Source organism: Equus przewalskii, chromosome 25 (assembly GCF_037783145.1).
Source record: "Equus przewalskii isolate Varuska chromosome 25, EquPr2, whole genome shotgun sequence".
Taxonomy (NCBI): Eukaryota; Metazoa; Chordata; class Mammalia; order Perissodactyla; family Equidae; genus Equus; species Equus przewalskii.
In genome coordinates, this window is record NC_091855.1 from 2,612,358 (window position 1) to 2,638,007 (window position 25,650).

Below are 25,650 nucleotides of genomic sequence, written 5' to 3' on the forward strand. Positions count from 1 at the left end.
GTAGAAGAGGCCCGTCCGCCTGGGCCTCAGGGCAGCACGGGGAGCCGTCCGAGGTCCCGGGACACCAGGGCCCAGTGTGGCCATTCCAGGCGGCTGGTCGGGCCCCCGGCCCTCTCAGTGTCTGCTCAGTCTGCCGCCGCCTCCTCCTGCGCGTCTCAGCTCCTTTTCTCTCTGGCCTTCCCTTGCCACCTCTCCTCCCGGTCGCCCCGGCCCCCTGACAGACCCACCGGAAGCCAGGGGCTGGGCTGCCTCTGCCATCTTGGTTTGTGAGCCCTTATTTACGGCTTTCCTCTGGCTCAGCTGGGCTTGCTCCTGACCGGCAGCCCCGGGTGTTCAGGAAAACCCAGCACCAAGCCTGGCCGTCATCCTCCTCCTGCGGAGCGTTAAACGTGCAGAAAGACCCCTGGCTACACAAGCGAGGCTCCTCCCAGCAGAACGGAGTCTGCAGTGAGCCGCACCGTGAAGAGGGACGCACGGCCCACTCTCGGCCGTTCTGGGGTCACGTTTCACACGATCCCCTTACCATTCCTTCTCACCTGTTCTCTTTAGTCTTTCTCACGACTTACAGCCCCACTTCTAGCCAACATGGAGACTTTGTGCAAATTAGAAAAAGGCTCCACTTTCTCAAGATGCTGTTCTGCAATTTATTTGAAATTTGTCCTAATAACTATAGAACCTATGATGGCTGCATGTGATTGGCACCCTCTGGAGTTGTGCAGTGCACAGCTTGCACAACTGTAAATGATCAGTCTGGACTTATCTATTGGTCATTTCCCTGCAGATGAATACCATCACACTTGGAGGATGAGGTATGGGGTTAGGAGTCTGTGAAAATGTGACTTGGGGTTGCCTTAGTTGAGATTTTCATGTTTCCAGCTCCCCACTTCCGCGGCTACGAAGGGTTGACATCAATGAGTGGGCCCGTGAGTCCCAGCAAGAGTGTGCACTGCTCTTCTACAGCCCCCCCCCCACACACACACAGCTCGCTGTTCTCCCCCCACGCGCGCCCCTGTGTGCACGCGCACGCAGTTCGCTGTTCTCCCGCCACGCGCGCCCCTGTGTGCACGCGCACACAGCTCACTGTTCCCACAGCCAGTTACCACTGCAGAGCCCCCGGGAGGCTCAGGCTGACACCCGCGGAGCTCGGGGAGAGGTTATGGATTGTAAATTCACATCTGGGGGCCGCTAGGATTGATGATCGGATACCAGAAACGCGCTCAGGGCCCATCTGCTTCCCTACTTTAGAACCTCTCCAAAAATTGAGTAGAACTTTACACACACTCCCGCACGCGCACGTAAAACTGGGGAAATCCACATAAGATCAGGGGATTGTATCAACATCAGTATCTTGGTGGTAAGATTATAGTTTTGCAAAATGTTACATTGGGGGAAACCTGGTGCTATTTCCTACAACTTCCTGTGAATCTACAATGATCTCAGTAAAAATTTCAGTGAAAGAAACATTTCTCCTCCAAGTCCCTGCTGGTGAGACGCTGGCCGGGCCCCGCCCATGAGGAGGCCAGGGGACACGGCAGTGGACTCAGCACTGCTCCATGTCACCTAGGTCCTCCTGCCCCCCCCCCAACACTCTGCCACTCCCTTCTCATCCCTGAGTTCTGCCTACTGAATGGAGACGCTCTGTGTTAGAGCAGGTCAGTGACATCCAGGCTTAGACAGGACCCATCGGGGCACATCTGGATATCAGCAAAACCAAGGAGGCATGCTGCATCTCTCCCTGGCCTTCATTTAGTAGTCAGTGAACACAGTTACTTCTCCCTCCTACGCTGGCTAATCCGTGCCCCGCTCTGCTGATGGGATAAGCCCTTGTCAGCCCTAGCATGGACCACTGTAGGGGTCCTCTTGCCACCAGCCTTATCCTTCCTCAGGTCATGTGACACACCTGGCAGAGAAACAGTTCCAGAATCAGATCTGGTTAGTCTACTGCTCTTAGTTCCCCAGGTGCCTGTGTCCAAGCTCCCGTCCACGGTACACAGGACTCTTGTGGTCTGGTCCTGAGGGCTCTCCTATGGTCAGCAGACAACCAAAGGGGCTGGGCAACCATCAGCTCCCCCTGCTGTCTGTCTCACTCATGGCCTCTGATATGCATGCCCCCCACTTTCTCTATAGCCTGGTTTCGCTGACTCCCCATAATATAGACATGGCATAGCCTGGGTGGCCTCAGCACTCTCCCACTTCTGCAGTATCTTTCAGTTCCAAACGCCCACAACATCTAACTATGGTGTCACTGCCCCCAGTCAAATTCTTGAGACAGAGAATCTGGATCAATTTGGGTTGGATGCATCCTCCTGGTCTGATCAGTGGGAACCATGGATCCAAGTCATAGGTACCTCATCCCCAGTCTTTCAGCGGGGACTCAGGGTGAGGGGGAGATGCTCACAAAGAAGGGGATGTGAGCTAGACACATCCACCTGCATGTCTATTGCAGCCCCCCCCCCCGGCTCTTGAGCCACGTCTGCTACCACTCCTCTATTCCTCCATCCTTCACCCTAAACTTCCAGCCCAATGCCAGCCCCACCGCTGATGACCAGCACCACACCCATGCGTGAGCTGTGTGCGCTCCCCACGCTCATGCTTTCATGCCACCTCTCTTCTCCTACAGCACCATCTTACAAAGCTCTTTTTCTTTCTCTGTGAAACTGTCCTTGACTTCCAGGGGTGACTTAAACATTCCTTTCTCCATATTCCTGCTGTGCCTGGTACATACTCCATTATAGAATTATCACTCCTCTGTCATGGTGGTTACCATGTCTGTGTCCTGACTATGATGTGAGTGCTTAGTGGGTGAGGATTAGGTCTTTAAATCTTGGTTCCCAGGCTCATTGTGGCTCCTGGCAGAAATAGCTATTCCCCAGATGTTGAGTGGGTAGGGGTAGAAGTGAACGAGTGAACAAATGAATGAATGAATGAATGGATTTAGCCCCAACCTGTCCTCTGAGACTGGAAGGCCCAGCTGCGTGGCATTGGGGTAGGTAGGCACGAACGGAGCTTTTTACTCCCCCGTGCCCACATGTGCTTCTTTCTCTCACAGACGGGGTTGACCGGACCTCCACAATCTAGAAGCTGAAGATGCGAGCGACCGCGCTGGCCGTGAAATCGACTGCTGTGGGCCCAGTGCCAGCTGTCTGCGGGGCTGCGCGGAGTCCTCCAGATACTTCGCAGCCTTTTCCCTGGTCCCTCTCCCATTTTGATTTTGTGAGAGCGTAGGTCGTCCTTGTAAACATATCAGTAGACCTGGGCTTGGTTATTTTGTCATTTGTTTCTGTTGTGGGATGGCTTGGTGTGGGGTGGGGTGGGGTCTCTAAGGAAACCTGAGACTGGGAGGGGGTGGAGGGGATGCAGGTGGCTTCCTGGATGGAAAGAGGCAAAAACAGACTACTACCGTGAACGAGGAGAGAGAGACACAGCAGAGAAGCAGAGCCCAGCCCTGGAGCCTTCTAGACCGCTCCACCTGCAGTCAGGCCCCAGGAGGAAGTCATGGATACGTGCGACCAAAGCAAGATGGCGGCTCCCCTCTTCTGCCCCCCAGTTGGGTTTCCTAGAGGCCCCTGCCTGGAGCCGAGCGCACGAGAGGCCATGTGGCAACAGGGGAGAGGGGAGAAAGTCCCTCTGACACAATTTCGGATAAACTTTGATTTGTGTATTGTTTACAAAACAATTTTAAAGGGTACATAATGTCTAAAGAGTTTGGATAGAACTTCTCTTCCTACTATGGTTTTTGTAAAGGATTTGTTGATATGGATTCTTTTTTTCTTCTATTTTTCTACTAGCAGCAGGGTTGTCTTTCCAAATGGCTGCCAAGCTCTGCTTCCCGGGGAGACGCAGGCCGACCGGCGTTCACCTCGGGGGGGGGGGGGGGGGAGCGTGCAGGTGGACTTGAAGGACAAGGATGTGGCTGGACGGGCAGAGCACTGGTGAGGGCACAAGGAGACAGCACCGTGTAGTCAGTTAGGGGTTTGCTCTCTGGTCACCTAGAGATCCTAAGAGAATGCCACAGCCCCTTTCTGTGCTGGATGTGCTTCTCACCCAGAGGCCTCCCCTCCTCCTCGCCTACCATGGGCTTCATCCCAGCCGCCACAGCCTCGCCCCCACGCACAGCTGGGATAAGGACCGCAGGAGGAGAAAGGCAAGGACCCACGTTTTTCCCTTGCAAGAGGCCTTAATACCCTTCAGAGAAGGAGCTCAAAACACGCAGTGCAGTTGCTGTGGGAACCTGAGCCTGGGGGCTGTACCCCCTTGGCTGGCTCCCTGCCGAGGACGAGGAGGAGAGCAGGGCCCAGCAATGGTGTATAAACACATCAGCAAGTGGCAGAGAGAGCTGCGAGGAGATGCGCGGCCCAGGTGGGCAGCGAAAGAAGATGTGTGAAGGGTCAAGTTCAGGATGGAAAGGACGGTTCTGTCCACATGGTATTGTCGGGGATTGGCTGTGGTGTTGGCTGATCCATCCATCCACACGGAAGGGATGTAACCCTATTTACATAGTGAGAGATTCACAGACTTCGCTACCACAAAGTAACAGCTCTGTTTCTTAAGGGCAAGAAAGATTATGTTTCAGAATTAGACACAATGGAGGGTTTAGAGGAAATCAAAGAGGAGTTGTGCACTGCACTGGAGAATTGGGTTGCGTGAATGCTCTGTCAGAGGCGAGAGCAGGGAGATGGTATAAGGTCTGTTTATTAAATGGGTGAATCTAGTGCCATTTTTTTGTTTAGTGAAGACAGAGTCGAAATTGAAGAGATCAGACCATGAAAATCACCGCACACTTATTTTTTTTTGTTTTATGAAGTAAATACAGATTTAAAAGGCCTTAATGAAATCCAAGGAACTTTCTTTTACCTTGAAGATTAAAAATGTACACCCAACGCAGCACTGGACGTTGTAACAAGGCTTTTGAAGTTTCTTTAAGGTCTAAAGAGCTGGGTGCGTCTCACTGCAGAGAGCCGTTAGCAAGCAGGGAAGACTGGAGCCCGCGGTGCCAGGCATCGCATAAAGAGGCCTCTCTGGGCGCCTGCATTCTAAAGATGCAAATCCACGTGCAGAAAGAGGCAGCAGTTTTTAGTTGATTTTTTTTTAACCAAGTGCCATTAACATTCACTGTCCACACCCTTTCTCTAAACCAGCTGAGTGTTACTTGGGGAATGTGTTGGGATGGACGATCACCTATGAGGCGGGAAGAACGGGACAAAGAGGTTGAAGGGCAAAGGTAAGAGCAGAGGGTTTGCGAAGGTGTTTTTTGGATGCTGAGAAAGTTAATAGAAGAAAAAGCAATGGTGTTACATATCTCACAGAGAGATGAGAACGCAAAATAGATATGTCCACAAAGACTCGGGCTGTTCAAAACAGATTGTGAACACAATCACGTTAGCATGAATCCTTTAAAAGGACGAATACCTTAAAGTATTTGCAAATCTGAATTTCTATTTATTCCTTCATTGAATATAGAAACAATGGTTATCTGATTATTAGAGAGATTATTTTGGATATGTTACTTATTAACTTGCTATGGCTGGTAACCATGATAAAGTCTGTTATTAATAACAACATAATTCTTTTTTTAAAACAAAAGAAAAGCTTATTTTTCATTGACCGTGTATAGATTTATCTACTTAGTTGTGTTTTGCTCTTAGTGCTTTAATTTTTTTTTAAGTTGAGTGTTCTGATAAATTTTAGGAGCTTGTCCCCACCTTGTTTTGAGTCCTGTGTTGACTGCAGGTATACAGCTCAATTGAAAAATCCTAAAGCAAAAGAACTTTCTTTATGAAAGAATCAAACAGTTGCATGCGTGAGGCTGTGCGGTCGGGTAGTTAGAAATAGAGCAGCAGTGCCTTTTTTTGTATTTGCCCATCGACCCCAGATGCAGCTGTTTTATATTAAGTAACTAGTAAACGTTAAAGATCTCAGAGTACAATATATTTCACTACATGTGTTTTCCCACTTGTTCTGATTTAAGCCGTGTGTATCTGGCACCTCTACCCCGTCCCAGGGACAGAGTGCTCTACGATATTGTTATCATGTATGATGTTTTATTGGTGCTTTTTATTCATAGTGGTTTCTTACCGGAAACAGTAGGAAGACACACATGAACTGTGTGCAAGAAATGAAACATTGCTGCTGATAAGATTTTTTTTCCACATGCTTTTTAAGTTTCACTTTTTAAACAAGGGCCAGCAAGCAAAATAGATGCTGCTGGGTCTGCCTGCAGAAGGCGGCCGTGGCAGCAAGCTCTCGAATCCCGTGCAGCCCTGCTCCCTTTTTGGTACTCAGGATTGGAGCTACAGCTGGGCCCCTCTCCCATTTGTTTGAAGAGACACTGAGGGAAACGACGTTTCCTTTTGAGGTGTCGTTGGCTGCCTTTTACGGAACGGGAGCCTTCGCCGGGTCCTTGTTGTCCTGCACCTCTTGCAGCTAATGCCCGGGCAGGGTATGTAGATGCCCATTCCCCCACCTGACCCAGATTTCACCGCGAGCGGGGCTGCGGGCCTGCGCTGGGCTGAATGCCTGGGCGTGCAAGCAGAAGGGCAGCAAGGGGCGGAGAAGCCGGCGCCCGCCTCGCTCGCCTTCTGGAGTTGTCTGCAGCAGGCGGCTCCAGCCTGGGTGCAGGGAAGCAGCCTGACCCAGGCGCTTGGCTGTGCCTGCGACAGGAAGGACCTGCGGAAGGATAATTTGCACATGGGGCTGTGATAACACTAATAATGTTGGGTTTTTTTATTTTACAAGTCATCAGAGATGTTTGCAAAGTGAGTTTTATTTTTTTGTAATTCCTTTATCTTTCCTTAAAGGTGAATGTGTATTCCTCTGGGAGGAATAGGAAGAAAACAGAAATGTTAATAATGTCAAACAGAAGACTTCCTCCCTTATTAATATATAACCCTCATGTATTTATGCCTACTGTAAGCTGACTTTTAAAAAGCTTCCTTTTGTTGCATGCCCCGTGCAGGCACCCCTACGTACATGCATGCCTTTAGTCCTGTTTCCTGTATAAAGTTAGTGAACAGAGAGCTATTTTTGCCTAGTTCATGTTGCCAAGCAATGCATATTTTTTAAATTTGTCACAATATGGAAATAGCATGTTTGTTACATGTAAAAGCCTTCCTGATATCCGGACACGCTGATGTTTGAACATGCTCTTCTTTGCAAGTGTACAGTTTTCAAATGTTGTTACCAGTGAAACACCCTTGTGGTTTAAACTTGCTACAGTGTATTTATTACTCATTTCCTCCCATGTAACTAAATCATGGCTATATTTCATATCAACGTTATATTGAAAGTGAAGGGAAATGATTAATACAAGGTTTTGTAACACTGGTGTGTGTGTCTTTTTTTCTTTTTGTCAATATGATCGATTAGAAAAAAGGAACTGAATCTTAGAAGCAAGCCTGCGAGGAATAGCGAGGCTGACACCCCCGTAAACGAGTCCCACCCAACCACTCTATGCAGACTGTCTTCAACCATGAGCCAGAAAGGGCGAGAGGTGTAAATATTGATACAGTTTGATGTGTGTCCAGAGTCGCCAATAAATGCGTCACCTGACTTGGGTGCATGTTTCTAAATACAACGCTAACCTTACAGGCGATATCGGTTATAGCTTGCTCTCCAACCTAAGTACCTCCGAAATCATATTTCACTCCTTAACCATGGCTAAAGAGACAGCAGCCTCCTTGGAGCTTTGGGGTTTTAACTACACATGGCTTGAATCTCATTCTAATACTGCTAATTCCAGTATGATATATAATATATATTAATAGAAATTCTAAATAATGTCAGTTAAGCATATGGCTGGAGAGACCAACCTGGGTTTGAATTCTGGCTCCAGCGTTCTCTGGCTATGTGATGTTGGGCAAGTTACTTAACCTCTCTGAGCCGTGGGTTGGTTTTGTCTTTTGGCCTATGATACTCAAAGTTTATAAAATTAAACCTCTAATCCAAAAAAAAAAAGTGAAGACAAAAGAAAACATAGGATACAGAGGTTATTGCCACCAAAACATAGGGAACCCAAGATTTCTCTGAGGCAACCACAACTTGATAGTGCAACAATGACCACATGGCGACTCTCCTTCACCAGGCTCAAGCTGTTCAAAAGACACGCAGAGGCCAAAATGGTCCCTGGAAACAGGAAGAAATGCCTTGCAAGCTGAGATGTTAAATGAAATTCCTCCTAAAGTTAAATTCTCATAACCCAAATGAGCTATCTCTCAGTGTGTGACTCAGAGTATTCTAAGGGGAGGGGATAAGTGCACAAGACAAAAGTTCGGAATGTGCGGAATGAGGGTGAGTGTGAGAGCTGTGAGGTTAAAGAGAGGGAACGTAATGGGCTGGGCATGGGGCCTGAAGCTGGGCTGTTAGCAATTTTCATCAGCAAAGCTGTCGCTCTTTGCCAGCAAACTTTGTAGTAGAATGTTCGGTCTTGGAGAGAAGGTTACTCATATAGTGAAGCTTTTACGACTCCCCTAACAGTCCCCTCCCGAAAAGAGACTTAATTTCCTTTATTAAAGGGGGATAATTAACACCCAGATAGTCTACCCTTGGAAGAGGCTGCAATGGGTTTGACTCGGGTCCAGAAGGGGCACAGATGGGTACTGTCAACTCATACTCTCAACGCTGGTGAGAAGGTGCCCAGGGGGCAACACAGAAAGGATCCAAACTCGTGTGAAAGACCTTGGCTTTGTCCCTCAAACAGTCACTGCGTCTGTCGGTGGCCCTGACTCCCAATCAGCCTGAGACCGACTGTCCCCAGAGCTTGAGGGGATGGCTGGGGGCAGTGGAAATCTCGTCCATAACTAGAACCCAATCCTTCTCTAGAAAGATGCAGAGTGGTCAGTGTGGACCCAGCGGAGCCAGAAGCACAGGGCGGCAGCCCACACTTTGTCCGTTTCCCCTTTCCCAGTGGGCAGTGCTAGCACATCGCACCCCAGCACCAATCTCACAGACAGCGTCCCACGGGCTTCTACAAGCACTTCCATCTTCTGCTTTCCAGCCACACATCGCAATGCTTGGAAAGCGCCCCTTCCCTGGGCACTTCAGCCTCTGCATCCCCAACACTAGCTCTGGAACGCCCTCGCTCACACAGTGCTGCTCAAACCATCTGTGAATTTCACTTGTAGTGGAGGCTGTTTATTTCCAAGCCATATAGTCAAATTCTTTTGTAAAATACAATAAAAATTAAAAAATTACAAGCCCCAATATTGTACTAGATTCAACAGACAAAATGATTCTGTCACACTGAAGTAGCCTGTTCTGGCTCCCTAAGCTGTGGGGCAGCCTGTGAAATCTGTCTGCAGGATGCCCTCAGGATGCGACGATGCAAATCCTGATGCCAAGATCTCTGCTCACGCAGGCCAACAACGTCTGTGACACAGCAGAAAAGTGACCATCGGGTCTGAGGAATGCCTAGAAGTTGGCCCAAGAATGGCAAGTGCTTGGTTCACTAGTCACTTCTAAGAACTGAAAACAAAAGTAGCTGAGAAAGGGGACACATTGGAAGGGAGGGAAGAGGAGAGTCCAGAAGGTAATGGGACTGGTTGGTCTTTGGGAAGGGGTCAAGGGTCAAGCGATAGAGCACTGTTTCCAGTGCGCCCTGAGGCCATGGTCTCCGCACTCCCCACTCGCAGCTTCTGGCCCAGATGGATGGGGAGCTCCTCTGCTTGTGCGTCCGTCCACACATGAGACACAGGGACAGAAAGCAGGAAATGGGGGTGACTGGGAAATGGCAAACTTGGGCAAAATTTAAGCAATGACATCTCAGTTATTACTGAGGAGCTCCACTGGAGCGAATGCTCTTCCACAGTGTCCCCCCAGGCGTCAACCTGGCCCAGCAGCTCCCTCCAGCCAGCCTCGCTCAGGGGCTCTTGTGCACAGACACTGACTTCTCTGTGATGTCAACCAGGGGATTCAATGTCTGAGAATTTCCTCCACAGAATATTTTTCCCTCTGAAGTGGTTTCTGCTTCAATTTTTAAAACCAATAGAGAAACATTTTGGCAACCTTATAAAACTCAGACTCTATAAAAAAAGACAGCTTTGTGTTTACACCTGACTCAGAGTGCCTGTTTTTAAATACTGCGTTCTACAGTTTTTTGAGGTTTTAATTTTTTAAGTTCAATCCAGGAGAAACAAAATTGGAGCTTTGGTGACTGAGATGGTCCCATCAGAGCTATTGGAACTCGAGATGGCCAAGAGGTTGCCGTTAAACCCCCCGTGGGGACCACAGCCAGGACTGGGTGTCCCTGTTTGCTCCAGTGTCCTTGGGAGGTGGTTCCACGTTTCCATACCACAAAATTCTAACAGGCTCAGGAGTGAAGTCAGATGAACCTACAAAAGCCCCAAGTCAAATCTGTCCAGTCGGACCTCAGCACTTGGCTTTCTGTTACGCTTATCCCAGATCTGTTCACGGGGAAGAGGCTAGACATGGATTTCCTGTACCTGTACCTGACTGAATCCCTTTTGGCATCGACCTATGACCCTGTTACTCATCCAAGATGGAATATGTACAAAGAGAGCAAATGTGGATGAGAGAAATAAAATACACACATGACAAATTGTTTCCCTCCATCTGGCACCAAATGCACATATCCAGTCCCGGAGCAGAGAGCACACACCATCCATGCTTCTCCAGTCCCTGTGCCCTGGGGTCCAGACGGCTTCACCTCCTGACCTGCTCCCCTCTGCTCTCCTAAGACACAGAATCCAAACCCCCGTTCGCCTGCAGTCACTGCGCTGATCCAGGCATGCATCTAAAATGTGCACATCCAACTCATCTCCCCAAAAAGGACTTCAGGGGCCAGGCCCACATTTGCTGTCTTGCTCGCACAAAAGGATTTCCAGAGGACCAGGTGCTGACCAGCTGGATGTCTGGAGACGGAGGCCGCCCTGCAGGGCGCCAGCGCCAAGTTCCTTCCAGAGGCAGTCAGTGAAGTCCAGCTACAGCGAGGCCTCTTCCCTATGCCCACCTGAGAAAACCCGAGCTGCCCAGCAGGCCCCCTGGGGGGCCTTCGAGTCTCTCAGCCTGAATGCTCTGAGCCCAGGGGTCAGGGCATTCACAGGAGGGCAGGAGGGGTGACAGGGACTGCTGCACTCCTCCTGGCCCCCAGAGCCCAGAGGAAGCCACGGGGCAGAGTGCGGCCCTGGTCCTTGGGTTCCCCGGGGAAGCCGTGCTCACAGCAGAGGGAAGTCAAACACCAGCCAAGCCACCCCGGTCCCTCAGAAGAAGGGGAGCACCCAGGAAAAGCAGGAACTCTTGGAGGGAGCCTCAGGGGCATTCCAGATTGGGAGGCAGAGAGAGCACGTGAATTTGAAGAACTGAAAGAAGTACATCTACGACTGGAATGGAGAATGCAGAGAAAGGGGAGTGGTGGGGTAGGGGCAGGGACAGGATGGAGGCAGTGGCAGGGTCAGAAAGGACCTTGGAAACCATGATAAAAAACGTGGACTCCACCTTAAGGACCATAGCTGCCCTTGCTGCGAGCAATATGGCCAAAAACAAGGTTATTTTGTGAAACAAAACGGCGTAAGAGGGAAGTCTCCCTCCACCCCAGGCCCCTGCCCGGAGGCCTTCAGTGGTAGTTTCTTGTGTGCCCATCAAGAGACATTTTATGCATTTACAAACACTGACATATTTTCTCCCTTTTCACACACCAAAGAGCGTCCTATGCACACTGCCCATCACTATGTTATTTTCCTTTTCTCACTGAGTCCGTTTTGGAAACCACCCTCTCTCACTGCCACATACTTCTCCCGGCTACGCAGCGCTCCCGTGGGAATTGACGGGACTTCTCATCCAGCCCCGACTGCCTCACTCTTTCGATTACAGACAAGGCCCACGATGAAATAAGTTGTACAGGGGCCATCGCACATGGGTGCCAGGGTTCCCCAAGCGGGAAAGTGGGGCGCTGGAGTAAAGGGAAGTGTGTCAGTCAGCGTCCTGCAGAGAAACATCAGGAAGCTGTAGATGTAGATCTAGGTATAGAGACAGAGACAAAACAGAGACAGAGACAGAGACAGAGATAGAGATACGAGAGAGAGACTTACTTTAAAGACTTAGTCGTGGGGGCGGACAAGTCTGACACCCGCAGGCAGGTCAGCAGGCAGGAGACTCAGGCACCAGCTGATGCTTCAGTCTTGACGCAGAATGTCTCCTTCTCCCAGAAATCTCAGCTTTTGCTCTAAAGACCTTCACACTGATTGGGTGAGGCCCCCCCCCATACCATGCCATTTACCATTACCATTTACTTGATGCCAGCAGATTATAGATGTAGCCACATCACAAAAGACCTCCACAGCAACACCTAGATTAGAGTTTGATGAAAAACTGGGTCCTGCAGCCTTGTCAAGTGGACATGTGACAGGGACCCCCACAGACATCACTAGCCGTTTGCTAGTTTTCCCGAGTCACCGTCCACCAGGTTCCCTTCCAGCAGCAGCGGATGCGGGTGCTTTATCTCCTACACTCTCAGCAATTCCTATATCCTCCAATTTTTTACATTTTCCAATCTAGTAAGTGAAAGACACTGTGTGTCCTTTTCACTTGCATTTGTGGTACTTACGTGAGGTGGAGCAGAGTTTTACATGCTTAGTGGTCTTTTGTCGTTTCCTTTGAACTGTCTGACCATGTATTTGCCCATTTTACTACTAGGTTCTTGGTCTTTTCCTAATAATTTGTAGAAGAAATTAACCTTGGTCTGTGATAAGAGGCACAAATATTTTTCCCAGTTTGTCTTTTGATTTTGCATCTGGTGATTGTTGCCATAGAGAATTTTTTTAACGTAGTTGAATTTCTTGATCTTTTCTTCTTTGGCTTCTGGGTTTGGAATCATACTTTAAAAGACCCTCTCCAGGGGCTGGCCCCGTGGCCGAGTGGTTAAGTTCGCGCGCTCCGCTGCAGGCGGCCCAGTGTTTCGTTGGTTCGAATCCTGGGCGCGGACATGGCACTGCTTGTCAGACCACGCTGAGGCTGCGTCCCACATGCCACAACTAGAAGGACCCACAACGAAGAATATACAACTATGTACTGGGGGGCTTTGGGGAGAAAAAGGAACAAATAAAATCTTTAAAAAAAAAAAAAAAAAGACCCTCTCCACCTTAGAGAGACTATGTTTTCCTCTAGTACTTTTATGGATTCACATTTTTACATTTATATCTTTGAATCATTCCTTGTGTAAAGTATGAGCTATGGATCCAGTTTTATCTCTGTGCAAAGATGGCTATGCAGTTGTACCTCTGCTGTTTACTGAATAATCTATCTTTCCTCCATTGATTTGAAATGCCACTTTTTTAACATACCATCTTCCTCTATGTATTTAGGTCTATTACTGGCCTTCCTATTTTCTTTCCATTGATATACCTGTCTAGTCACGTACTAGCACCCCCACTGTTTTAATTATTATAACTTAAAATTTTGTTTTAATGTCTAGTAGGGACATTTATATTTTAGAAAGATCACTTTGGCCACATTTTGGGGAATGGGTTAGAGAAGAGCCAAAGTGGAGCTAGGGAGACCCCGTCCCTCCCAGGGGCTGCTGCGTTAGTTCAGACAACCCATGAGCTCAAGGGAATGGCAGGAGGATAGGGAGGACTGGACAGAGCGACAAGATTCTTAGCGGGAAACAGCACCATGATTAGTGATGGACAGGACCGGGGCATTAAGGGAGAGCCTGAAGAGTCTAGAATGTCCCCCACGTTTCTGGCTTGGGAAGTTGGGGTCCCATTCATCAGGGAAGGAGTAGGCTTGGGGTAAGAGCAGCAGATGAAATTTATCTTACTTGACCTACCTCATCATTCAAGATAAGTCACCGGGAGAAACAATAAACAGCTAGCAGTTATGCAGGGACTATTGTGCTAAGCCTGTAAGGTTGGTATTAGATTATTCCCACTCTGCAGATGGGGAAACTGAGGCTGAGAGATGTCAAGCAACTTGTCCCAGGTCACAGAATGGTTACAGGGACAGGCAGGGCAGGGGCTCAAATCCAGATCTGTCTACCCCCAAATCCTGCTGGAGGGGACCATGGCTGGCTGTCTAAGGCTCCAAGACCCCCCACGTGAGACTACTAGGAGACCGCAGTGACTCTCCAGGCCTTGTCTTTCCAACAACTGCTCCAGCAACACCCAAGGTTATATGCAGGCAGTAGCATTCTACAGAATGACCACATCGAGACATCGGCTGAAACATGGAGGAAAAGGAGCCCTCAGGGCTGTGGTTCTCGGCTTGGCTGCACGTTGATCACACGGGGAGCTTTACCAGTGCTGATGCTGGCCCACCCCCAAGACTCTGACTTGGGGAGTGCGGTGCATGGCCCGGGCATAAGCTCCCAGGTGATTCTAACGCGCAGCCAACTGTGAGAACCACACACTAAGGGGACATGCTTCTCCCCTTTTACTGAAGTGGTCTATGATGTTACGTGTTTCCGCCTCTTTGATTGATGAGGGTGAAAGGCAGCTGTTTCCATCAACTCGTTAGAGAACTAAGAACAAGCACCTGACCCATCACAGTCCTTGGGTCCCCTCCCTACTGGAATCCTCTAAGTCAGACAGAATAGGCAATGGAGTTTCATCAGGCTCAGAGCCACTTCCCAAATTTCTCCCCCGACTGGCTTGCAATGGTGCTTGCAATGGCTGCCACAAGACCCAGTTTTGGAAATTATGTATACTTTAATCAGCTTAATGAATTTTCTTGCTTGGGAGGTAACACATTAGCCGAGTGATGCATGAGCCAGAATTTATCAATCTGTCAGCATAAGTTAGATTATTCCCCATTAACAGACACCCCCAAAATTTCAATGGCTTAAAACCACAAAGGCTTATTTCTCACTGGGCTGCCCATCCATCAGGTCAGTGGGGGCCTCTGCTCCCCACAGCTCGCTCTGGAACCCAGGCTGGCACAGCTGCCACCAACTAGAGCATTGATGTTTGCCACAACAGAGGAAAGGAAGGTGGCTTCCACCAAAAGTGAAGCGTGTCCCTTCTGCTCACACTTCACGGGTCAAAGCAAGTTGCACGGCTCCCTCGAACTTCAAGGGAGCTAGGAATTCCAGTCCTATCCTTTGCCCAGAGGGGTAAGATCCTGGGGTCCCTGTCTGGGCAATGTCCATCCCCACTGTTGGGGAAACTGGAGCTACTACAAAGACAAACTCTAGTCACTTTATCAGGGTTCGCTGCCTCTCTTTAGGCTCTCAGTGTCTGGAGGAGCTTGAAGTGGTATCATCGGATGAGGTGGTGTCCTGGATGGCCAGGTGACCTCCTGTCCCACCCACGGCATGCTGTGGAATCATCAGGGTCTCAGAACCGGGCCCAGTCTCACCTTTGTCAAAGTCTCCTCTGTCAGCTCCCCCTGGGCTCTGAGCAGGCCAATTTCTTTTATCCCGCATCTCCACCTGGTGCAACCTGTGGATCACTCCAGGTTCGAAGCCTCAGAAGCAGGGGCATTTACTGCTGTGAAAGGTGCTTTTATGGGCAGTGGTTCTCACCATCAGGGTGTGCTGGAGGCTGCTCTACGTCTCCCGTCCAAAGGCAGAGTTCAGTGGAAAAACAGCAGGAAGCTGGCAAACCTGACTGTTTGAGGGACTGACTAAAATGGAGCCGGCCGGGTGACGGAGCAGTTAAGTTCACATACTCCATTTTGGCGGCCCGAGGTTTGCGGGTTCGGATCCCAGGCACTGAGATGGCACCGCTCATCAAGCCATGATGTGTGTCCCATGTATAAAATAGAGGAAGATGGGCACAGTTGTTAGCTTGGGGCCAATCTTCCTCAAAAATAACAACAATAATAAAATAAAAAGGAACAGGTGCCAGGGTCCCAGAAGAGCTGCAGCGGCCTCCCGCCTGCTTCCGCTGGCTGTGCCAAACCCTCCCCTGCAGCAGTGGAGGCCCCAGGGGGACGAGCGAGGCCCCCTCCTGCTGTCCCCTCTCCTGCTGACAGAGGTGCAGCAGGCCTCCGAGGCTTCCCGTGGTCTCAGGTGCACCTGTAGAGAAACTACCCAGGGACCCAGGCCCCTGAGCAGGAAGGGGCCATGCACCCTCCAGATGTGCCCCCAAACCCCGACTCGGGCACACATTCAAGGGGCTTTGCTTTTCATACTTATTCTGAATGGGGCATTCCTTGACCAGGACTCTGGAAAAGATCCTAGGAAACTGGAAGCTTTGTGACCATTTTGGAATCTAGCTTCCTTCACCTTTAAAATGGGATTTCTCCCATCCGGCTGCGAGCCTGAATAGACTGGCTTCAAACCCCTGGGGCTTCAGAGCGCAATTTCTTGAGTTCTGTTCCCAGTTATGCCACTTACCAGCGCTGTGTCCTTGGGGGAATTACTTCTCTCTGTGCCTTGGTTCCCCCACCTGTGAAACAGAGGTAATATCCAGTGAGGTATTTAACCTTCTGTAGTCAGGGGATTAACTGAGTTAATGTATGCAAACCCCCAGAACAGTGCCTGACACAGGATGTGCCTCGGAGTGTGAGTGGCTAATATCATTATTGTCATTTTTTCAAACCCTAAATGCTGTCCAGTCCACTCCTCATCAGCCAATGGCAAGAGTCATATGCTGAAGCGTCGGAACTTGGGGCCATTCTCAGCACTCTCCCCAGCCTAGAAACACCCGCAAACCCAGGCATCCTGCGGACAGACCACTTCTCGTCCCCCTCGGAATCTACCAGCGTTGCTGCAGACGTGGAGATGTGAGCCAAGAGTCAGGAGCCGTGAGCTCCCATGAGCCACCGAGGGCTGCCGAGAGAACGTGTCCTCCAGCCCCTGTGTTCACTATAAGTGGGGAGGTGGAGGCGGAGGGCACTGACAACGTATCAAGCGTCCCAGCCACTGGGGGCTGGGGACGTCATCCTGCAGGGAAGAGCATTTAGTGCAGGTGAACTTGGGACATGTAATTCTCTTGGGGATTCCTTCCTTCTCCTGTCTAGAGAGAGGTGGTTAATAAAGCCACAGGGAGGTGAGAAATGACAGAGGAACAGGACCAGCGAGAGGCAGTAGTCCAGGGCGGGATGGAGGAATTTGGGAATGTAAAACATTCTGCAAATGTCAGTTATAGGACCTACAGCCTGACTGCTCAGGGCAGAGAAGCCTGGGGCAGCCCGGTCCATATCAGGGCAGTTACTCGCCAGGCAGAGGCTAACTGACCTGGAACTCACCCCCAGGGTCCTGCACACTTGCATGCATACATACACCATGCATGTCCATGCTTGCACAGACACACCACACACCCTGACATTCAGACGCATACACCCCACACCCATGCATGTGTGCGTGCATGTACATCATGCAAGCCCATGCATGCACACACAAGCACACACAAACACAACCCCCACCCCAGGTTCCTGCAGCACCTCTGGTGAGTAGGAATCCCCCAGACCTAACAGCAACCAATAAGAGATGTGGCCATAGCAAGGAAGAAAAGGTCATCTTAAACATTTCCCCTGGCAGATCCGTCCTGTTCCGGCAGGCCAAGCAGAGTTTCCAGAAATGAGAGGGAAGTAACGCAGCAGCCAACGCCCTCTGGCGGACAGTGTCGTCTCAGCTATTCTCACGTCTGCGGGGGACGGCAACTCTGGATCAGCAAACTCCAGCCAGCCTGGCGTGCTGTGCCTGGGGGGCCACGAGGGCACGAGGGGAGCAGGGCTGTCCTTGCTCTGGCGGTGCTGTCTCCCGATCACTCTCTCTCGGCTGGGGCTGATCTCCCCACCCTGGCTTCTGGATGGTGACAAACGACATCAGTGAACGGTCAGGAGCTCCACTCCCCCGTCCCCGGTCCGTCCACGTCCTGCACAACACACTTCTTATCCACTGGTTCTCGCTGTGGCAGAAGCCTTCTCTGATTTCACAGATGAGGCTCAGAGCAGGTAAGTGGCTTGCCCAAAGTCACACAGCCCATCAAGGACAGGGATTTTATTTAAATTTACTTCATTTATTTTATATATTTTATATAAAAATGGCACAAAACAGATTTTACAAAGGAGCTTACAGGAAAAACATCTCCCTCCTACAACTGTCCCTCCAGGTCACCACCCCAGGGACAGCCTTGCAACTTGTCCATACATATTTTGTGCATAGAAAGGGAGTCATCTTTTTTTAAAAGCACAAAATCTCAACCTTGCCTTTTCACCCAACAATATCACTGAAGAGGGCTCTGTCGCAGTCCACGCCTCCTTCTTTCTAAGGTCTGTTGTAGGGAATAGCCACAGGTCATCCACTTTGCCCACGACTGATGGGAATTTAGGTGCTGCCACTCTCCTGCTGTTTCACATACCGCCACGAACCCCCTTGTCCGGACGTCCATTTTCACAAGTGTAATTGCTAGGTCAAAGGACACGTGCGTTTGTGATTTTGAGAGACGTCCCCAACTTTCCTCTGCTATGGTCATACCGCTGACCCCCCCGCCCCGCCCCCCACCATCCGCAGGAATGGAACCTGGAACCTCCTGACTTCAAAGCCAGGCCTGTCGCCCTACGGCGGGCACGGTCCTCGACAAATCCTCAGTCACGAGGCGGATTCACCAGGCAGGTGCCAGACACCCTCGCGGAGCTGCGCCAGGAGGTGCTCAGAGCCGCCGCGAAGGCCGGAGCCCCGGCTTTGGTGAGGAAAGGAGTCTTCCTGGCTCCAGGCGTGGACTGTCCCGCCAGCCAGTAAGCAGTAGCTCGTGGACGGACGAGGCCCTCGGGGACGCACCTTGGCCTCCCCAAGCATCTAAAAGCAGGCGGACAAGTGCCCTCTGTCCCCAGGCCTTCAAAGCCACCAGCCCCTCTTTTGGTCACTCTCCAAGGATCTGCACACACTCTGGCCTCTGCTGAGAGCAAAGGACTCTGTCGTCAGGGAGCCTTTGAGACTCTGGCCCCACTGCCCCGAGTTCTACACGGAGCCCGTCTCGCCGGCCGCTTCCTACAGAGCCCCCGGCGCCTCCGAGCAGAGGCGGAGAGGGGAGAGCCCTGCTTGCCGCGCCCCCGCGCGTCCAGGCCCCGCCGAGTCCCTCGCCTCTGCCGCTGTCCCGCTGGGCTCCAGGGCTGCCGGGTCGCCACCCGAGGCGCTCTAACTCTGAGCCGACTGCAACGTGCGGGCAAGGAGCCCTCAGCGGTGGGCCGGACAGGTAGCGGGGATCCCCCCCGCGCGCCGTAGGGGGTTCTGGAAGGGGGCACCTGGGCCAGAGTTTCGGCAGGGCCGGCGCTGCCCGCCAGTCGCGGGGCTCTGGGCGTCCGGGAAGCCCGACCGCCGCCTGCTCGGCTGCAGGAGAAACGGTGTCTGGGGTTGAGGGCCCGACGGGCACGCAGCCGCCCCGCACGGTGCCCGGGCACGCCCCCCGCCCCGCACGGCCCCCGGCCACGCCCCCTGCCCCGCACGGCCCCCGGCCACGCCCCCTGCCCCGCTCGGCCCCCGGCCACGCCCCCGCCCCGCTCGGCCCCCGGCCACGCCCCCCGCCCCGCACGGCCCCGGCCACGCCCCCCGCCCCCGCTCGGCCCCCGGCCACGCCCCCCGCCCCGCTCGGCCAGGCCAGCCGCCGCCTGGGTTTCGGGCAGACACCAGCGAGCTGAGGGCATGGAGGCTGCGGCCGCCCCGCTCTCCGACTTCACGCGCGGACCCAGGTTCCTGTCAGGGAGCCCGGAGGGTGACATCGCACGGGCGGCCCGCAGAGTCGCCTCCCCAGGGAACTCAGCCGCCCTTCCCGCCGCCCTTTAGGTTACAATGCACAGTCCCTTTGGACGATAAGTAGAAGCTTCTCCTACGAGATTGGAGGAGTCCCGGGCCTACGAGCCAGGGACCCTTTTGCAACACACGTTTTCAGCCCAACTTCGTGCTGTTTTGCCCTTGTGAGTGTGGATTTCCAGAAGGGGAGCTCCTGCCAGCTTTCTTTAAACATGCACCCCCTCCTCCAACAGCGTCAGGGGCCTCCTGATCCCAAAGGAGGTGGCCTCCGGGTGGACGAGAGCTTCAGGCGCGCTCCGCACGCTTGACGCTGCACAAGCGACACCTGCAAACCCGACGCACTCTTTCAGGTGGGACAACGACACTGCGGTCATGTCTGAAAAAGCGCTTCTCTCTTAGCCGAACTACGGACCTGTCTGAGGATGAACTGACATGGTGTCTGGGATTCGATTCAAAATTACATGGGGGCGAGAGTGGGGGTGGAGATGGGACAGGCTGTCCCTATTGGTAACTGAGGAAGCTGGGCTGCGGACACCCAGGGGTCCACGGTGCCATCTGTCCCCCTCGTACAGTTGAAGTTCCTCCGTGACACCAGCAGCAGCGGGGCGGGGCGTGCCGAGCCCGCCCAGCACGTGGCTCCCTGAGCGTCCCTCCCGAGCCGGCCGGGCTGGGGGCGGCCCGCTAGCGTGGCGGGTCCCCTGAAGCCCCCTGCAAAGGCTCCTCTGCCTGTCATCGGCCAGCGTCCGGGCTACACCCGGCGGGCAGCGCCAAGAGCACGTCCCGCGTGCGGGTCGGGACCGCAGGAGGAGGGGTGCACCCGCGGCCGAGCGGCGCGTCGCCATCACCACCAGGGTTGGCGCAGCGCGCGCGGCCGGCCCTTTGCTCGCGGCGGCGTCGGAGGCTGTCGGGGAGACCGCTGCAGGGCGGCCGGCGCAGCCCTCGGCGGCCAGGCCCCAGCTGGAGGGTGCGGCGACCCCCGCCCCGCCTGGTACCCGGGAACCTTCCCCGGGGGCGCGGGTAGGGGCGCCTCGGGGCTGCGGGCTCTGCGCCTGCCAATCCTTCAACCAAAGCATCCATCTCTTTGCTTTATTCACGGGGTCTAGGCACGACCTTTTGTATTTTGTAAGGTTCTGCTTCTTTTTCCTTTTTGGTGAGGAAGATCCGCCCTAAGTTAACATCTGCTGCCAATCTTCCTCTTTCTGTGGTGGGTCGCTGCCCCAGCATGGCTTCTGCCTGGCAGTAGTGTAGGTCTGTGCCCAGGAACCGAATCTGGCCCCCAAAGCCAGGTGCACCCAACTTAACCACTAGGCCACCGGGCTGGCCCAAGGTTCTGCTTCTTAATAAAAATATTTTTTAAAGTTTGAAAAGAACTGATTTTGATATATGGGGCAGAGCAGAAAAGTGACTGAGGAGATTGTACAACTGGAACTGGTGAGAAGGTAAAATGGTACACCATGCTGGAAACCAGTTGGCAGTCTCTTAAAAAGTTAAGCACACACCCACCATAAAGTCCTACCATTCTACTCCTAGTAGTTACCCAGCGGAAGGAGTCAAGGATGAGGAGGGTTTGAGTCTGGACCCCTCAAAAGCCCTGATCATCCAATAGGAGCCATGAGCCATTCCCTTTTTTTTTTTTTTTTTTTTGAGGAAGATTGGCCCTGAGCTAACATTTGTGCCCATCTTCCTGTATCTTATAGCGTGGCTGATAAGCTCTGCATAGGTCTGCACCTGGGAGTCCAACCGGGAAATCCCTTGCCAGCTGAATTGTAGCACCTCAACTTAGCTGCTGGGCCACCAGGCCAGCGCCATTCCCTCTTCCTGACACATGCAGAGGCAGGAGGACATGAAGCCAAGGTGGGGGAATTCCCATGAGCGTTAATACCGTTCAAGATGAGGAAGAGAAAAGGACAAGCCCTGCTGTGAAAGTAACCTGTTCTCTGAGTGGTAAACTGTAAGTTGTGAGTACTTGTAATAAGAAGCATTTACAATAAACATAATAATGGGTGTGGTGAAGGGCTTTTAGGGAGCCCTCACCAGGTTCCAAGAACTTAACTCACTAAGAACTCTACAGATAGCATCTGATTTAGGAATGCCAATAACCCATTAAAGTATTATTCCCATTTTGCAAATGGGGAAACTGAAGCTCAGAGAGGTTAAGTAGCTGGCCCGAGGTCACACAGCTGATAAGTGGCAGGGCCAAGAGTTAGAGGACAGCGCTTGCTCTTTCAGGTCTTGGCGTCCCATGTGAGAAGTCTCTTCTCTTCTGCCTTCAGTGTGTTGAAGAGACTAATGCGATTCCCAAGGTTAAGTTTCCCATTTTGAATGTTATTATTTCATAAACTCACAGGCCTGGTTACTTTTGCATCAGCCCCTTCCAGAAGTAGATAGAACAACAGGCCTTCCTCTATGCTCTTCCCATGTCCCTGGCAAGGCCATGAAGGTGTAAAGCCGGAGCCTTGCTGGGAGACGGGGCAACTGTCTAACCCTCCGAGGCTGCCTCCCTGTGAGATCCCAGATGCGCGGTCATCACTGCGTGGCCTCATAGTCGTCAACACGCACCGAGTGCTAACTCTCTACTCTCAGTGCTCTTTTTCAAAGGTACTGACTCAACCTTCCCACAATTCCTCCAGACGGATACTATTATCGTCTTATTTTACAAACGAGAACTAAGGCCCGGAGAGCTGAAGTAACCTGTCTCGTGCAGCAAAGAAAACAGCTCTGGGTGACAGGGTCTCGCCCGCAGTCAGGCACAGGTCCCGGGAGGTAGGGCGCCGCGGGGCCCCGCAGGCTGCTGCCAGCTGCCTGGCCGACTCGCCCCCGCGGCCCCGCGGCTGGGCAGCGCGCTCAGCGCCCTCCGCACACCCACCAAGGCTGCCCCTCCAGGAGCTGAGCGCTGTGCAAACGCTGTAGAAGGCCTGAAATCCCGCCAACCTGTGGGAAATATTTCATGTTAGAAGATCAAGTCAGACCTACAGGAAAGCACGGTGACAAACCCAAAGCGGTTTCGCGGCGGTCAAGAATAAGTGCTGGCCCACCGCTGAGCTGCGCCCAACGCCTCGGATTCTTCCAAGAAGCGGTTCCCTCCACGGCAGCCAACGGTGTGTCCCCGACCCTCCCAAATCGTCCCCTCTGCGCGCTTGGCACCAGCGACGCCGCGTCCCTGGGCAGCAGAGAGGGCTGGCGCCCGCCCTGTCACCACTGTGACATCCTCGCCTCCGCCTCTCCGAGTGCGCGCAGTCAGAGCTCACCTAGGCCAAACTTGCTTTCCCCACTGAGAAAGTCTCCATGCCCTGGCTAAGTGCCACCTTTCTGTCACCTTTTGGCCAAGTTACTACAGATTCAAAACCCAAAGTGGGAGATGCAATGTGAATTCCTCTCAGTTTCCAGGGCCTCGGAGACAATGGGCGTTCCTGTCGCGCTCTCCTGCCCGGTGCCTCTCGGAGCTGCTTTGTGCCCAGAGTAGATTCTGAGGAAGGAGGCAGCACGACCAGCGCCCCTCTCTTTCCCTCGTTCCAGGTAATCATGCAGTTTCTCTCGGGCCTCTGCGCTCCCCTGGGGGCCCCTGCCAGGTCGGGAGGCTGCAGGGGCCGCTCCAGCCCGGCCTTCACGGGAGAGCTGCCACCACCTGCTGCTGCCGAGGGGCCCCGCGGCGCCCCGGACTTCCCGCCTCCCAGGCCCGCACCCCAGCCATTGCTTTTCTCCTCATAAACTCGGTTATCGAAACTGGCAAACACTTTATGATTTTGTCTTTCAGATCCATCCCTGGACCTTCTAATTGGGATGAGTTGCACTCAAGTCACTTTTGTAAAGTCGTTTTGTGATGAAAGGAGCACAGAACATCAGCTTTTCCTCAGAGCCCAGCCACGCACCCCCAGGACTGCTGTTCTCCCAGCACCATGCATGTTACAGATTACAGGTCTGATTCCGAGCACATCCCATGCCCACAGTGACCACTGCTCAGATCTGGCTTCCGTGCTCTCACCTCTCTGCTCACCTCGTCCTGCAGACCTGCCTCCCTGGAAGGAGAAGCCTGGCATCCATACACAGCTGGTCCTAAACGACCTGCTCAGCAGGTTATTCACCAACCGCAGACTCAAAATATCAAAAGTGGCATTAAAAACTGTCGTGACCCCATCAGTTAAGGGAACAGACACCACAAAACACAGGGAAAGACATTTGATATCTGATTATCTGCGTGAATAAGGGGAAGAGAGAGAGGAAAGACTGGAGGTGGAAAAGATCAATCCGTTAGTTGGTCAGGCATCTCACGTGCATCCCACGCCTCTTGTGCCCCACGGCCCGCTCCATCCAGGTCTGCCCTGACGGAGGCCTGCGGGAGCAGACACTCTCAGATTAGAAGGCCCATTCAGGGGTGATTGAAAGCAGACACTTAGGAAGATTGGTTTTAGGCTCTGAAGGCTAATGCCAACCACGGTGACTGCCCTCAGCTCCCTGGCAGCATGCCCCGACTTCATCTTCCTAAGTGATAACTAACGACGCTTCACCTGCATCGTCTGGAAGCAAGGGAGCCTGGGCCATCCCTGCCAGTCAGTGACCTGCAAGAAGAACATCAACCTCTCGTAATCCAAGATATTAAAATTAATAAGGAGAGGGGCCAGCCCAGTGGCGTAGTGATTAAGTTGGCGCACTCTGCTTTTTGGGCCCAGGTTCACTGGTTCAGACCAAGTGCAGACCTGCAGCGCTCATCAGCCAGGCTGTGCCGGCGTCCCGCGCACGAAATAGAGGAAGACTGGCACAGAGGTTAGCTCAGGGCTACTCTTCCTTAGAAAAAAAATTAATAAAGAGAGGCTCATTTTTCACCTATAAAATTGACAAATTTTAAATTGCAATAAAAAGCATCTATACACAGCTAGTCAGGAATATGTGCTTTCAGGAGAATAATTTAGCACTATCAATCGAAGTCTTTAAAAATGTGCCAAACTTTAACATAAAGAGGAATCTCACAGATGTTCATTACAGCGATAATTATAATGACAAAAGAAATATCAGACTCAGCCTAAAGTTTTCATAATAGGGAATTGGGTAAATAAACCAGAATGTGTTCATATCATGAATGAAAGGCAATCAAAATGATGATGTAGAGTAATTTAATCACATGGGAAAATGTTTATAATAAAATGTTAAATGGGAAAAGCATGTTGCAAAATAGTTTGATCCAATTTTTAAAAATCATTCATATATACATGTTTTATATATATATATATAAAATCCTGAAATAGATGTTTCAAAAGGTTAGTAGTGGTTATCTACGGGTTAACAGTGGGTTATGGGTGATTTTTATCTCCTTTATAGTGCTTTTCTATATCTTCAGCGTTTTCCACCATGAATATGCAACAGTTTATGATCAGAATTGTGTAAAAGGCTATCCCTGTTTGAAGCTGCCTCACCATCTCCAGGGTTTGTACCAGTCTTCACCGTGAAGGAAAGGAAGGCCAGGGGTTCTCTAGACTTGGCCAGGATGTTTCAACAGAGGTAGAGATGGAAACAATTGTGAACGAGGTGGGACTGTCAGAAGAGCACGAGGCTGCCCCACCAACACGCTGCTATCCTGAGTGCTAGTGGTGTCTTCTGAGGCCCTCAGGAAAGAAGGATGCCCTGCAGCTGTTCTTGCCCTGTCCTGGGACCCTGCCAGTGGGGGCAGTGGTCTCCCTTCTCCTTGTCTCTATACCAGCCCAGGAAATTCCGCTGGAGTCGAGGGTCTCAGAAATGGACAAGTACATAGATGTGCAGATGTATGTGCTTAGCAACCCACCAATCAAGCCGAAGAAAGTCAATGGAGCTGTGGAAACACTCAGCTTGGAGCCAACTCACACTTTAGAAGTCTTTCCGGCAGCAGGACAACAAGAATCATAAAGGAGCCATCCAAGGAAACACACATACTCAACCAAGCAAGTGACAGCCTTCCAGAAGAATAAAACGGGTGCTGTTTAAACATGGCCAGCATTTCCTTCTGTGGAAATAGTGGGGGGCGGGGGGGGGATAGA

General features: G+C 51.9%; 2 protein-coding genes across 22 annotated transcripts in view; one reads left to right on the forward strand and one right to left on the reverse strand.

The window, feature by feature from the left end:
• Positions 1-7,320, forward strand: part of SAMD4A (sterile alpha motif domain containing 4A) — a 203,428-nt gene extending 196,108 nt beyond the window's left edge. For 16 of the 21 annotated variants that reach the window (XR_011533018.1, XM_070594220.1, XM_070594229.1 and 13 more), the window contains one exon: positions 3,050-7,320. Coding sequence is in view for 15 of the 21 variants with exons in the window: in XM_070594220.1 (XP_070450321.1) it covers positions 3,050-3,078 (29 nt within the window). In the remaining 6 variants the exon portion in view is untranslated. The remainder of the gene's footprint in view (positions 1-3,049) is intronic. The other 5 variants (XR_011533017.1, XR_011533022.1, XR_011533019.1 and 2 more) reach the window with 1 other exon arrangement.
• A 7,317-nt stretch (positions 7,321-14,637) lies between these two features.
• The window catches only part of GCH1 (GTP cyclohydrolase 1), a 100,685-nt gene continuing 89,672 nt past the window's right edge, over positions 14,638-25,650 (reverse strand). Inside the window, exon 4 of the mRNA XM_070594242.1 lies at positions 14,638-16,340. Coding sequence (XP_070450343.1) covers positions 16,244-16,340 — 97 coding nt within the window. The 3' untranslated portion in view covers positions 14,638-16,243. The remainder of the gene's footprint in view (positions 16,341-25,650) is intronic.